Genomic DNA, 15,582 nt, shown 5'->3' with positions numbered 1-15,582 from the left:
GTGAGTTATTGCATTAAAATATCAAATAAAAACACAAAAACACTAAGGGACCCTGCGCTTTCAGAAGCAGGCCTTTTCGACGTGACATGTGGCCTTTATAAAGAAAATGTGCTTTTGTTTTGAAATGCAGTAAAAATTAATCTGTTTTTATTGTTAATGACTCAGAAGAAATGCCCATAACTGGAATGATGAATGTTACAAAGCTAACATTTCCCTAACCAAGCTCATAACACTTTGCTTTAAGTTTCCTAATCTAGAATTTTGAAGAAGTACATTTCATTATGCATGCGCAGTTTTTTAACAGACCACAAAGAAATTTAAATTGATGAAACGTTGCTTTACAATAAAGTCAACTATCCTCATCTGTTTGTAAAGCAGCCCACATGAGAAGACAGTTATGAGCAGTATTCGCTGATGTTTTGCCTAAAACAGCAATCTGATGAATTATGAAAGTATTGTTAAAGATTTAAATGCTGCTTCAAAAATCAAAACGTTTTGGACACAAACACAAAAATATACCATTATTTTATTGAGAAGTTGTTGAAATGTTCTAGTGAATATAATTTTCCTTGACTTTTTTAGAGTTCTTTAATGAAATGACGTTCACTGATTAGGTAGTCATAATCTTGCAAAACCAGCACATATATATGCACATTAACAGTTTAAGACTTCACTCTCTTTTTATTTTTGCAAAGGTTGAAATGACTTCAGTTAAATGCAACTGTCTATAGTCTTTTCAGTGCACATAAGGTAAGACAAGACAAGGACTGACAACGTTCACAGTGTAGTATCAAAGACAAGTGAGAAGGTCAAATGTAGTTTTACAAAGGTTGCATTTCTTATCAGACAGCACAACATCACTTTTTGTAACTCAAAACAAGATGAATCTATCCATCAGTTATTTATACTGCTTATCCCAGGGGAGCTGGACTACCCCTCACCCCCCCCCACCCCAGCTGTCATTTGGCAAAGGTGGGATACACCCTGGACAGGTCACCAGTCAATCACAGGGCTGACATTCATGTTCACATTCACACCAAGGGACAGTTTAAAGACACAAACGTAAGGAGCAAGTCTTTGGACAGTGGGAGGAGCTTGAGTACCCGGAGAGAACCCGTTCTGCTGGTGATGCGGTTGACCACTGACATCAGTCGGATTAGCTGCAACTGTATGCTTTTTTGATTTACTGGTGATTAGATTCCATTTGACACAAGATGCGTTTCACTTTTGTCAGCTGAGCTGTCAGGGAGGTTTTTTTTTTTAAGTGAAATTAGTCATTTGTGAGCTCAATGAATGCATTAATCTCAGACCTTAATCACACCGCGCCTAACTCGTTAACACTGACAGCCCTGGTTTTAACCAATCCAGGGTTGGAGAAGGATGGACATATTAGTACATATGAGTAAAGAGGTCCACTGTAAGGGTATCTAGTAGTCTGTTTAATAGCAGGACTCACCTGACAGCGCGTATGAGAGTCTTCACTGCAGGGATTACGTCTTCCATGGCCACGTCACAATATGGTTTGTCCTCCACACTGTCCTCACCGACACCATCCACTGGGCCCAGACAGAGAGAGACAAACTAAGATGCTGGACAATCCATGAGTGTGACAGTATTCGAGTGCGTTTGTTTCTCCTACCATCGACAGGTGGGCGTGGTTTGAGTCGAAGCGAGGTGCGGAAACGTGTGCGGTCGTTAAAGCTCCAGCTCTTCTGGACCTTCCCCGGGCTGGTGGCCTCTTGGACGTTCTCCTGGCTGGGAGAGCGGCGGACACCTGAGCCCGGGGGCAGTGGAGACGTCTTGTTCTTAAGGGTTTGGGACGATCTGGAATTGTTCATCCTGATCCGATCCCGGAATCCCATTTTACTGCTGACAGTGGAGATAAATGAGTCAAACATCTGAAGGCAGAGTCATCTTTGCGGATCATGGTAGGCAACATTTTTTTATATAATCAAAAAGTCCATGCGTTTGACCTCCATGGCAAACTAAGCTGTGTTATCCTGGGAGTTTAGAGATGTGGCAAAGGGCAGCTTGAGCTTGTTAGAAAAGAGTTTGTTAGTTAATCAACACAAAATACAGAATATGGCCTTTTACAACAACCGCCAACAGACAAAACAGAGACACAAACATTCTTGTTTTTGCTGCTCAGCGAAGCAGACTAGCTGACTTATCATGCATGCAGTTTGACCACAAGGAACACTCAATATACTTCTAAAGACTGATTCTGCCCTGGGGATTTGCTTATTTAATGTGCCTATCGTAGCACCTGAATCAGCAAAATATGACTGAAACCTGATTCAAGTCTTGTAGCAGTGCTGGGATGGCAGAAAAAAAAAATGTTCCACCCGCCATCAGAATGAAAAGACACGCTTCCTTAATCCCTTCAGCAGAGTAAATAAGCATCGAAATATCGGCTTCAAAGCGCAGCCGCACAAAAGGATCCTCATTTAGTGCTCCGTACCACTCACCACTACCAAAGGCAGGCTGGTATGTGAGGTCGTCTATTTGCGGGAGGAGAGCTATTTGGCGGCCATTCTCGCCTTAACGCTTCTGTTATAGCATGCTCTGGGTAGCACTCCTGCTCTGCAGTCACTGACATGTTACACACTGTCACGGATCCATAAGGAAATGCAAACATCATGCACCACACATCAATTCCAGGCCAGTCGTTCACCCCCATATTTCTTTACGATGATATACTCTTTGTTTTGTTCGTGAGTTACAGCCGGCTATTTAAATTAAAATTTAAATAGTTAAGGGAGGTTGGTGGAAAATAGCATTTCATAACAAGCAAGCTGAAATGCTTCAGGTAGACTGGAGAACGTGAGGAAGGTGGAGTGAAAGACTTCTGCATGCTCTTGTGAACGATTTGGATGCACTCAGGACCATAAATCTTACTGAAGCCGTCCAAATCATTGGAAGAATATAGCATGCCAACTGAAACATGTTCGCACTTAAAAACCTTTTAAACATACAGCACAAACACACTGATTTTGTCAAAAAGGTTATATGACTTTTAAGACATGGGAGAGCATGCTGAATCATTTAAACCTCTCCAAGAAGACATTATAAATGAGGAAAAACAAGTGAATTGAAAACATAAAACCAACTTGTGTGTGTTTTTTTTATTCTGTTCCGATTGAGGGAAAGTTGTTGAGTGGATATTTTATTTCATCATTTCATCAAAGAAGTTTGATGAAACATTCATGACTGGCTTAAAAGAAAAATGTACTTTAGTCATAGCAATAAACCATATTGACTTGTTTTGTGTTTTCTGCATTATGGTTTATCATGACGTTCAAGCAGACAAAGTAAGATCAGAACTAGATCCTCCATCATTTTAGAAATGATGTGGAGAAAATGTCACTGTAAAGGAAACACTAAAAGATTTGTGGAGAAGAGTTGACGGCTTGCTCAATGATTTTATGAGAGAATGTAGAATATGGCTGAACTGCTACTACAGAAAAGTTTGTTTTGTAAAAAGGTTAATTCTTTTTTAATGCCTCCGTAAAAGAAGATGTCAGCAAGCTGTTGCACCAGTCCACAAATTCTGAGTGTTTCAGGAAAGATGAGCAGGTTGTTTGGGTTTAATGACCAGTAGGAGTGTTGTTATTGTTTTGATGATGTTTTTAGCGTGCCCCGTGCACAGGATCGTTGCCGTGGATACCTCTGCTTGCGGCCACCATGAATCCGGAAGAGACCCCGTTTTTTAGAAAGCAGTTGACTGAGGAGACACACAAGGCAGAGGGAAAGAGGGTGAGGGGAGGAGAGGAAGTGGAAGAAGGGTTTGAGGGGAAGGAGGATGAGAAGTCCTGGGTACATGGTAAGCCCGTAAGAATAACGTAGTAAAATAAAAGGGGGGGAGGGCGAGGTGTGACATCTCAATAGTCCAAAAAGCCCTCATTTTGATTTTCTTTTCTTACCTAAAATTGGTCAATTGAATTTGGAGAGGCAGATTTGGATTATGGAGACAGTGTGACGTGAGAAGAGGTGGGTTTGTAGGATCATGCAAAGGTGGAGGTTTAACTTGAGTATATTCATCCAAACAGCCCATTAAACATCACGGTGTGACAGGAGCTCCTTAAATCAAAGACATTTCAACCATATGAACTCGTATCCAATGCTCCTTTTATCTTCTGCATGCAAAAGTCCAGTAGTCTCTTTGTAGACCTGGCTTCAAGCTTAGAAACATATGAAGAAACGCAGCAAGACTGCTCTAACTTCTACTACACTTTTTTATATCAACAAGCACAGCTCTTGACTAGAGGAACAAACCTGCATGGAGTCTCTGCCTTCCTGAGAACAGATGAAGGATGGAGGATGGATGGCATTGAAAAGACACAATGGGCAGAAAGGGAAAGAAAGAAGGAGAAAGATAGAGGCAACCAGTGAGTGAACAGTGGGAGGCGGTGAAGATGGCGTGTGTATGAACTGAGCAGACAAAGATGCAGAGAAGCAGTGGGGGGGCCTGCAACACAGTGGTCTCAGATCAGCATTAGTAACACATTGTTACACACACACACACACACACACACACACACACACACACACACACACATGTCCGTGTAGAAAGCTCTGTCAGATTGAGGGAAGTATTATGTCCTGCGTTTACTCTTTTGATAGTGTTTGCGTGTCTGACTGTAAGGGGAGGTGGACTTTCAGCCACCTGTCTGGATGTAGTGTGAGGCTGTGAGAGAGGTGGAGGTGCGTACCTGTCCCCCGAAAGGTAGGGGGAGCTGTAGGGCCGCAGCCCAGACAGCAGCGCGTGGTAGGAGTTGTGGAGAACCTTCTTGTTGTTACGTTGTCGCTGGAGATGACTGAACAGGAGCGTCAGTTCTCTGACACCCCCACGTGCAAAAATAAAAATAAAAACATGACAAATGAACAAAAAAAAGAGAAAACTCACAAAAAGGCCAAAATAATGGTCCAAACACTTCAAAGAAGAGGGATACTTGAGTGAAAATGTGATCATTTATAAAATGCAATGTGAAAGTTTACACTTTTCTTTTTTTGTGTTTCACATGTTCCCCTCCTTTCAAGCAAAATACAAATTAGTCAAATTAATACATAAATACAAATTATAAGAAACCACTGTGAGAACAAAATGAATGAAAATATATTTGAAAAGTGGTGGCAAATAAATTGAAAAGGGCATTTTCAAATAATGTCTTAACGTGAGAGGAAACACTGTTCCTTTTATTTATTTTAAAGTGTAAATGGTTCTCGATGGTCAATTTGTTTTTTTAATTTGTGGGGGTTTTTTCTGACAAATTCAATGTATGAGCAGGAACAGTTCACTATTTTATGGTGCTCCTCTGGAATCTCTGTCTGCATTCATAACACATTAAACAAAGGACCAAAGACAACCACAGAAATCTTAAGGTTGAATCCACAGAGTGCTGGACTCATGGGAAATCCTACCTGAACGAAGGCAGCATGCTGTCATAGAAGTACCATGTAGCTGTTAGATAGGAGTGTTTGGCATCTGTGGAGTAGAGACGCCATGCAGCCTAAAGAAAGACACAAAGTAAAAGTTAACCCCTGACCTGACCTGACCTTCCACTTAAGTTCCTATTTCATATTAAAAGAGCCTCTATGACTCGTTACCTGTATCAGGTTGGCAGCAGGCATCCTCCTCTTCTCAAAGTGCTTCTGTCGGTGCTGCTCCTGAACCTTCAAAGCAAAGCCTGATCCCAGAATTCCCTGAGGGTCAGAGGGCAAATCAAAGAGAGATGACTGGGGCTGAGCGGCGCCATAAACAGGGTTGTGAGTAAATATAAAGATGTAAACATGTGGGAGACTTACAGCGGGCAGGGCAAAGAAGGAAACTCCCAGCAGAGCAAAGCCGGCAGCTAGGAGCCGTCCTTGCCAGGTACGAGGGGTCTTATCACCGTAGCCGATAGTGGTTAGAGTAATCTTGATGGGAGAAAAAACAATATTATGTGCAGTTCTTTATCTAAAAGCCAAAAAAAACACAAGGGTTATTTTAGAGAGCACACACTACACCTTTCAAAATATTTTGAATGAACACCTACACCTTCAGAATAAAACAAACGAATGGATGTAAGCAACTCCCGTGTACTGCCAGGTATGTTGTTTTAAGGGTAGTTTCTTTGATGAGAGGATTTAACAGCTCTTTGTGGTTTACAAAAATAATTTAACTTGTATAAACTTTGGGTACAAAATAATGGCACAACTCTTTAGATTTGTGTACTTTAAAATTCTACAGAACTATTTCCTCTTGTGTTGAGAGTTACTTTTTAAAATCATTTTACTGTTAATAAGTTGATCTTGTGTAAATAAGCTCCTTTCCTACTGCTAAATGTTGTATCTTTGATGTTCCCTGTCAGCAATGATTAGGTTAGATCATTAAAGTGCAGGCCACATAACAGTGGTGTTTTGGATTAGGGATCCTTATTGCACATCATACTTTTCCTCTTTCTCCTCATAATTCAAGTCGGTTTTTCTACAACTATGATCATATAAAGCAAAACCAATAGGAAATCTCTCTGCATGGGCATCACAAATGCTTAAATCTCAACAAATTGTCAATTTTGACAAATATTATTTGTGAAGCCACTAAGACGCTGTGTGTAGTATGCACTGTAGTACTCACAGTCCCCCACCAGAGGGAGTCTGCATAGGTGTTGAAGTCTGAGTTGATGTCTTTCTCTGCCAGGTAAACTAGAAAGGAGGCAAAGATCAGGACCAGGAAACCGATGTACCACGCTGTAATCAGCTCCTGTGAGAGAGTGAGACAGAGAAGAGGTATCAATCACACCTGTCAGCAGTAACAACAGCATCTTTAACAACACAGTCCCTGCTGTCATTACCATATCACTATCATCATTATTGACTCAATTTCCCATCATCACATTTGGCTTCAAATTTGACTTGGCTGTGCAGTTCTGCTTAGACAGCTGATACATCAATTCATCTTCATCAATGTTGTCTTACTGAGTTCTGGTGTGGACCAGCGGGTGTGTGGTGTTTGGGTCAGCACAAAAACTAATTGTAGGAGCTAAAAATGAGTTCAGTGTTTGAGGGCAGAAAATGTTATTAAGTAACAGCTGGTTATCAAATAGATCTACCCACATACTCCACAAAACAGAGAATTATGAAGTTATTTATCGTATCAGTAACCACTATTTCCATTCTTTGAATAACTCTCCCCACCGTTAAACCTTGAAATCTTGAAATGAGATCAATATCAAAATGTACTTGTTACATCTTTTAAAGTAAGATAATGATCTCATTTCAAGAAACTTAACAAGTGCATTTTTTTCTGGCAGCTATTTTTACTCATTGCAAGCAGTTAAGACCTTATTTATTCGCTTGTAATATCTTGAAATACGATGTTTATCTGGGTGTCAGGTGAATGGGGCATTTGATACAGTATATTAAGTGTAAGACATATTTTCGACTACATATGAGGTATGATGTGAGTTTTTGCAGTATTCTGTATAATATCTGCACAGGTTACCAGACTGTGAGTTTTTTTGAGATGTAAACCAGAAAAAGGTTGTTTTTGTAGTAAAAGTTACTATTTTTAGCCGTGAGTTGTCCCAACCTTGCTGTGAGCGTAAACAACTGAGCCCAGAAGTTTCCAGGTGCCTCCCCGTCGGTCCATACGAACCATACGCAAGATCTGCAGAAATCGCATGCTGCGCAGGGCTGACGTGGCAAAGATGTTCCCCTGCGTACCGGCTGCTATCACTGCCAGGGAAGCCACAAATACTATGAAGTCTGTGGAGAGAAAACACCAAGAGAAGAGATGAAGAACATTCATTACAAGGTGATACCATTTCAAACACATGCAGGGCTTTGACACGGGTTTGCGTGCTGTGTACACAAACACACACACACACACACACACACACACACACACACACACACACACACACACACAAACCAACACTAACCTATGACACAGAAGGGCTTCCTGGCAAATCTCAGCCGCCCCTGCCATCCCCGATATCTGCAACAACAGCCAGCCGCCCAGATCCTGATGAAGTACTCCAACCCAAACACCACGATCATCACAAACTCCTACAAATCAAAACACACACACACAAGCACACACAGTGTCATGCACCAGATAAGTAAGAACCTTTTTTTACCTTTTTATTCCTCTTTTAACTATCGATCTAGTATTTTGTCAATTAAATATCTTTATGTGTTTACAACTTAGCCCAGAACATTTTTTCCAACATTATTGAGTGTCCTTCATCTGGATAATTCTTTTATTTAAAATGTTAAACTTCAATTTTTTATTCATAGAGTTTTGTATGTATTAGTAACTTTAAATAGGTAATCAATTTCTGAAAAGAACAGTCCCCGAAAATGAAAAATTGTATTTTTCACTTTCATCCATCTGGTTAAATACACACATTTTTAGACCATGTGAGCCACGGGCAATATAAGTCATACACTGAACAACAAGGTGTGTGACATAGACATAAACTAGAACAAAGTCCGACCTGTGGCTCCTCTCCTGCATCTCATTCCCCACTCTCTCCAGATACCCTACTCTATCCACTGTCCTATATCAATAAAGGCAAAAAGCCCCAAAATACATCTTAAAAATAAATAAAGATAATCATTTGAATTCCTTAGTTTAAAGGGTTTGAAAGTGTACACTTTGTCATGTGTGTTGGAAATAGAAGTTGTGAAGTTGATTTTTCAATCTTTTCTTCTCTTTATGAAAACATCAGACACACTTTTATCTCAATTTATGGAAAACACTCATAAGTCAAATTCTTTACATGACTTGAATGTTCCTTCCTCTATAAGTTACTATCTGCCATGTCATACTTGTAACGTCTTTGTTAGTAGAAAAGAAGGCTGAAAGTTTTATGTGAATTACATGTTCAAAACCTTAAATAAAAGGTCCCAAATTATAAAAAATAATATGACACCAATTACAGCCTATTAACAGGCCACTCTGTCTTTATTCTGTCTATCTCTTGTCTTTCTTGCTTTCACGACAGTTTAAGGTGCACTGAGCCAATCAGTCATTAGCGCAGATGTTCGTGTAAGTAATGTCCACTAATGGCTGATTGCCCACTAATGGGCGGCTGATTGATCCAAAGAGGGAATGGAGGGAACGTGAAAGTCAAAAGTGCGGCCATTAAACAACACGTAAGGGAGAGCAAGGTGGGAAGCAAAGGGGGGGGGGCTAAGGAGAAAGCTAGTGTCCATTACCTTTCACTAAAGCAGCTGGAGCACAGAGGAAGAAGGGGAGATTATATGATGGCTATTAGGATTAGTGGATCATGTCTGTGATTTTCTGTGCTGTCAACAACACCTGAATCCTTCCACCTGCTTACATGGCTGTCTGTGCTTCAACTGGCCAACAAAGCAACATGTACGCAAGCACATATGGATACACAGATTCTGTGTACGGAAGGTCAGCGAGTGGAACTGGATGCTGAAGTGGTTATATGTGTGTTTGTGTGTGTGGGTTTAAGCATGCCAGAGAGGGCAGGGGTCATACCAGGATGAAGAGGCCTTGGTTCGCAAACTTTTGGTGGTCGGGGATGGTGGAGAACACGGACAGCACCAAACAGCTGAACACCAGGAGGAAACTGAAACATATACAGAGCAACCAGGTCATTGGAAACATGATCGATATACAGTATATCCCCCAAGTGTTTAAAACATCAAGTCATTTGAACAACTTCAACAAATAATTTAGTCTACCAACACAAGATTGTTCTACAACTATGAAGTTATCTTGAGAAACATAAGGAATGGGATAACATGTGCAGAACACCATCTTAAGAGGAGGATGTGTTTATGTCATCTACAGAGAAGGTTTCAAGAAACCATATAACATCAGACAAATAATAATATAAATAATTATATAGACTATATATAGATAATAATAGTTCAGATAATTCAGCTTGCATGTCCAAAAGTATGAACAGTTAAAAACATTTTACTTAATTCCATACTGTAAACAACGCACACGTTAGGAAAAGCATATCTACAGCTATTTAATATGTTTCCTTTCATTTGATCACAGAAAAAACTCAACTTGGTAACATTTTTAACTTTCTGTTTAATTACTTTAAGAATATACATGTGTTTGTTTACAGCTCTATCCACTCAAAAAAAAAGTTGGTAAGATTTGAGTTTTTCAAATTGTGTCCAAAACCTCTTGTCAAGAATAAAGATATGGTAAAAAAAAAATAGACAACAATAAAATACAGAAATAATAGAGTCATATGCATGAAAACTGCTGAACGGATCAGACAGAGGTTACCAAAGTAAATTGACCAACCTAACTGGAAGGTAATTGTCATAAAAATAACCCTTGTGTATGACATATGTAATGAAACTCGGTGACAAAAAACAAAGCCCATTAAATATGAAACCAGATAATTATTGTATGACAACATACACACTTAAATAATAAGAGCATGGACAGAAACAAAAGTGAGAACACACACCAACATGCCCTCTGTGCCATGAAAATAGAAAACAGCAGGGCAGGATTATCCAGGTGGCAGCTGCTGGCCCAGCTGGTCTACATATCAGAATCCACAGTTACACAACACTTGTTGAAATACTCGTGGTCTCACACAATGGTGCCCCTTCTCTTTGATTAGTAATGCGATAAGCAAGTCTCACACCATGGATCATTTGTGTGAAATTAAATGCACTTTAAGGGTCCAAATTTAAAAGCTGCTAAACAAAAATGGGAGCAGAGGCATACAGCTGTGGCTGCAAATTCTGGAAAGTTCATAGGAGTTTTTAGACTCTTTCATCAACATAACATCAGAAACTAGAGAATGCAATTTCAGAAGAAATTGAACAACGAATGCTGCTTGCTGAAAAAGCTAAATTGTAATACTGCATAATGAACAAGTTGAATATTTAATGCAGAAGTTGTTGGAAAAATGTGATAATTTGGGGCAACAGTAGCTCAGTCTGTAGGGACTTTGGTTGGGAACCGGAGGGTTGTCGGTTCAAGTCCTGGTGCAGACCAAGTCTGGAAATTGGTCTGGTAACTGGAGAGGTGCCAGCTCACTTCCTAAGCACTGCCTAGGTTCCCTTGAGCAAGGCACCAACCTCACGTGTTGGATGTTGATGAATGTTAGCATGAATGTTAGTATGAATTTGTGAAAACTGCTTATGTATGTGCATTAATGAGCATTTAGCATTTCACCATCAGGTGGAGATGGTAACTGCTGGGTCAGACAGATGATTTCATTGGGTTTGAAAACATCATATCAATATGCCAAGCATGTAACTGCTATCATCAGTTCATCAGGGATCACATGAGCGCACCATGAGATGAAGCAGTCATGTACACACCATGTCTCCATGTTCAGGAATGTGGCATGCAGTGAAATACAAATGTGTTCACAATCGAACCAGAAGAATTCTGCTAACATTTAACATTGTGGTGAATGTTGCGGGTGGTCAATGGTCTGTTTCAGTTAGACCCCTATAGGCAATAGAGTACATTCCTTTTATCTGATAACAAATCTAACACAAGCAGCACAAGACTGATTCAATGCCTCAATTGTGAACCTGGAGTGAAATTAGTGGTTTTAGTTTCAATTTTTCGAGAAGGTGTAAAATATCTTTTCAGTAGCCTCCCCACTGTGGATTCCATCACCCACTGTCACCTACATTGTTGAGGACGATCTCGCCCAATGGGGGACCAATGATGATAATCTTCTCGCATCTCATAATAAACAGACAAATTTTTGTGTAGAAGAAGAAATGCTGCGAAAATGATGGTGGAAATGATTCGCGATTATGTCCTGCAACCTACCAGTTGACTGATTTTCCTGATAGTACCAATAAATTCAAAAGTTTAACTTTTTAAAAAATCCAAATGTTTGTATGTAAGAGGGGAATAACCATCCAAATGATTGCTGATTTGTATAATCTCCCCTTAAAAGTCAGCAGCAGGCTACCTACTAAATTAGACTGACTTTACTGAACACACCTCTCAGCAACCTTCACTCCCGTGTAATATCTTGAAGAATCATGTTACTAAAACAAATGAATCACATAGTTAGGAAAATTAGTTAGCAAGGAAAAGGAAAGTTCAAAATAATGTGAGAATGAATGGATGAAAAACTAAATGAAAGCATAAAGAAATTGAAAGTTGGTTGCAATTAAGATGTTGAAAGTAGAGAAAACCCAGAGGGCTAGGAATAATAAATCAAAGGTTGGCAACAAGATTGGGCAAACATCTTTTTGTAGAGGTCTTTCCTCCTTATCACGCTCATACAGGTCACTCTTTTGTCACCTTGAGTGAGTGGAGTCAGAAAATGAGCATCCTCCCTGACTGTTTTTGTTTCGTCTGTCTGCCCAGTCGTGGGTTTCCAGAAGGAGAGACGCAGCAAATTTAAATACAAGGTGGATCAAGCGTGAATAAACAGACACCCCCAAATTACTGCTGTATACATCTCAGCCCACTGATGCATGCACGCAGGAGAGTTTGTGTTTCAGCCACAGCAAAGTTTGAAAAAATACCCAGATGGATCAAACAAAGCATTTTGGATCGTTCATCACCAGAGTAATGTGCTGACTAAACTGTCTGTCTTTTCCCCCTCAATTAACTCAAAGCGCTGTGTGCGTCTCCATAAGGAGGCGATTAGTTGGGGCAGCATCTCAGGTGGATTCTTTTCATTGACTTGGTGCTTTATGACAGGAAAAATGCTCCAGCACGGATCGCTGGATCGACAGCTTTGCTTTTACAAAATGCAAACACAACATTTCCTTATAAAAAGGTTCTGAAAGCAACTCTGCATTTATCTGAATATAATACTATCACTCACATACAGTATCTCAAAAAACACTGCAATGAGTGACTGCCAACAACAACTCACCATATCTGTCTATGCAGCCTGTTTGCGTAATCAAAATGTAGAATTTACTGAGTGTCGCGTAACAAACCCATGAAAACCTCCTCTCGTCCAGACCACAAGCCACAAGCAGGCCTCAATATCTGCCAAAGCCATACATGAATGTTTAATACTACCTATACCAAATACTCTCTGGTGTTGATATGGATCACATGGTCATATTATTCCTGAGAGCACTCTCCCTCTGTCCCATCCACTATCCACCCAAGTACCACCATCCACTGTCTCTCTTTACTTTCAGGGAAAGAATCAATTAACAGCAAAACAGCAGTCTCAGTTAACCAAATCTAAAGGATTAGTCTCCTAAGGACACGGCTCAACCCAGACTGATTAAAGAAAATATTTTCTTCTTATATGTAAGGAAAAATAAAAATAACAGAGCATATTTTTTGAGTTAAAAAATAACCATGCTGGGTGCGCAGATGGCCTTGCGGTTATGTCACAGCCTGGACATGTTTCCAGACAGTACAGGCTCTTTATACTCATAGATCAAGACGCTAATGTAAAGATGCACTACATGTCAAGTAGCCAATCACAAAGGCCCTTTTGATCTAATGTATCATCTAATCTATGTGCGTCGGCTGCACAGGAGCTGTGAGGCTGTCTGCATAAGTAATTGCCCCAGAACTTTTACAAAGAATATTGCATGCTCTGCTATAATGTACACACAATATCTGACTGTTCTCCAAAAGCCGACCAAGTGCAATTTGTCTCATGGACACTGTGGAGAATCAAGAAAACTGCAAGCACAGGGGGACATTGTAAGAGAGAAAGAAAGAGAGAAAGAAAGAAAGAAAGAATGAAAGAAAGAAAGAAAGAAAGAAAGAAAAATTCAAATTAAGTAAGAAGTTTAACATCAAAACTTCAAAAAGAAACAGAAAAAAAAGAAACAAAGACAGCAATAAAGAGATGAAGAAAGATATGGAGAAAAACAGAAGAGAATAAAAAGGAAAAGGAACAAGGAAAGAACAGAAGAGAGGGAAATTAAGAAAAAAAGGAAAGAAAGAAAGACAGAAAGAAAGAACAAACTACACAAATACAAGAAAAGCAGCTAAGAAACTAAACACATAAATCTCTGCATATTTATCCATAGAATTTATCTCGGTTTGGTATCTGTACACTGTGACTGATCACTGTTACGCAGCACAAGCTTCTGTGTATAGAGTGCATACACTTTGGCTCCCAGCCGGTAAAGCTCCAGAGGGCCGTCAGGCTTCTGCTGGGCCAGACAACAAATGAATGCACAGCAGCCTTCAGGGCAACCAGATTGCATCTAATGGAGGGGAGGCAGGGTGCTTTTACTGCACTTTTCCTGTAAGCATACATAAGTGAAGAGGGAGATATCACATTACTCTGACTGGACTGTAAAAATATTAGAAAGATAAATAGGTATTACCAGTGCTAATAAACAAATAAGAGATATAGTAATGCTGTGTTATACTGTGTGTTTTTCTGGAAGTGTTTATGTGGTTAGCGCTCTCTGCTCCGTCCCAGTCAGCATGCCTGTCAGAGAGAAGCGGACCTGAAGTGCACTTTTGATTGAATAACTGCTATGTGATAAAGCAGCTATCAGTTACACACAACAGTGCAAGTGGAGGGAGAAGAGAGGGCGATGAAGAAGACGAAGAGGGAGGATGCAGTATCAAAAAAATAAGAGGAAACTGATGTAGAACATTGTGAGGAATGATGTGTGTTGATGTAAAAGATAAACGAGTGAGGAGAAGAGAGAAAGTGAATGGATCCAGGGGTCATGTGACCATACCTATACCTATACCTGTACTCGGGAATAATGTGCATGTAAGTGCAGGTGTGTGTATGGAGCCAGAAGTGATCAATGCGGCTGACGATAGCTTTCAGAAAATTGTGTGTACACACACACAACAGTTAAACAAACTCACAAATACAAAGAGACCACACACACACACACACACACACACACACACAGAGTCCAATCATTGAACAGGGACACCTTCCACAAGGACATTCACTAGGAAACCTATAGAGCTGCTCAAATACACATGAAAAAAAACAAAAATAGAACATGGGATGTTTTTTGTAGCAGAGGCTGACAGACGTGTGAACCTGTGTCCTTCATATGTAGAAGCATTGTACTACTTAACTGTCTAGAAAAGTGAAAGTCAATAGCAAACACACAACTCCTCACACAATGCCAACAACAACGTGGGGCTTACAAATAAGCAAAAGAAGGGAGGAAGTATTGAGCCCTGTCAGGAGAGAGGTAACAGGAGCAAATATGTACGTTAGTGAGGGAGAGGGTGGAGTGTGAGAGTCGTGAGTGGGGGAGAAAGAGAAAGGAGGGAGAGGAGAAAAAGAGAGGGAAAGGTGGAAACAGTAGAAAGATATTAATAGCATTTCTCAGCCTTTAAATAGCGACTGCAGGCGAAATATGCACAGGTAGGCTGCAGAGCACAGCGCAGCACTGATCAGAACAGGCAGGTCTCTGCCTTCCTCCTCCTCCTTTCTCCTTCTACTCCTGCTCCTTCTTCTTCTGGGACTACAAACTTTTCAAGGCAGGAACAAAAAAAACAAAAAACACAAATAAGAGATGAGAAGTGCTTTGTCACAAGGAAAGAAGCTGACGGAGCAATTCAGAGGCTCTGGTCATGAGGAAGGGGGGAGGGAGCGACCTGACATGAGAGTGTGTGTGTGTGTGTGTAAAAATGTTCTCCTC

The 15,582-nt window shown here is 40.3% G+C and overlaps 1 protein-coding gene across 8 annotated transcripts in view; it reads right to left on the bottom strand.

Annotated features, from left to right (window-relative positions):
- Window positions 1-15,582, bottom strand: part of LOC132991272 (potassium voltage-gated channel subfamily KQT member 4) — a 41,513-nt gene that overhangs the window by 8,142 nt on the left and 17,789 nt on the right. Inside the window, exons 2-13 of one of the 8 annotated variants that reach the window (XM_061059961.1) lie at window positions 9,497-9,587; window positions 7,923-8,049; window positions 7,571-7,746; window positions 6,617-6,742; window positions 5,806-5,916; window positions 5,608-5,703; window positions 5,422-5,510; window positions 4,713-4,838; window positions 4,276-4,296; window positions 3,668-3,724; window positions 1,640-1,869; window positions 1,457-1,556 (exon numbers count right to left, since the gene is read on the bottom strand). In XM_061059961.1, the coding sequence (XP_060915944.1) occupies window positions 1,457-1,556; window positions 1,640-1,869; window positions 3,668-3,724; window positions 4,276-4,296; window positions 4,713-4,838; window positions 5,422-5,510; window positions 5,608-5,703; window positions 5,806-5,916; window positions 6,617-6,742; window positions 7,571-7,746; window positions 7,923-8,049; window positions 9,497-9,587 (1,350 nt within the window). The remainder of the gene's footprint in view (window positions 1-1,456; window positions 1,557-1,639; window positions 1,870-3,667; window positions 3,725-4,275; window positions 4,297-4,712; window positions 4,839-5,421; window positions 5,511-5,607; window positions 5,704-5,805; window positions 5,917-6,616; window positions 6,743-7,570; window positions 7,747-7,922; window positions 8,050-9,496; window positions 9,588-15,582) is intronic. The other 7 variants (XM_061059963.1, XM_061059962.1, XM_061059967.1 and 4 more) reach the window with 7 other exon arrangements.

This window comes from Labrus mixtus, chromosome 16 (assembly GCF_963584025.1).
Source record: "Labrus mixtus chromosome 16, fLabMix1.1, whole genome shotgun sequence".
NCBI lineage: Eukaryota > Metazoa > Chordata > Actinopteri > Labriformes > Labridae > Labrus > Labrus mixtus.
This window is presented reverse-complemented; position numbering and strand designations above follow the sequence as displayed.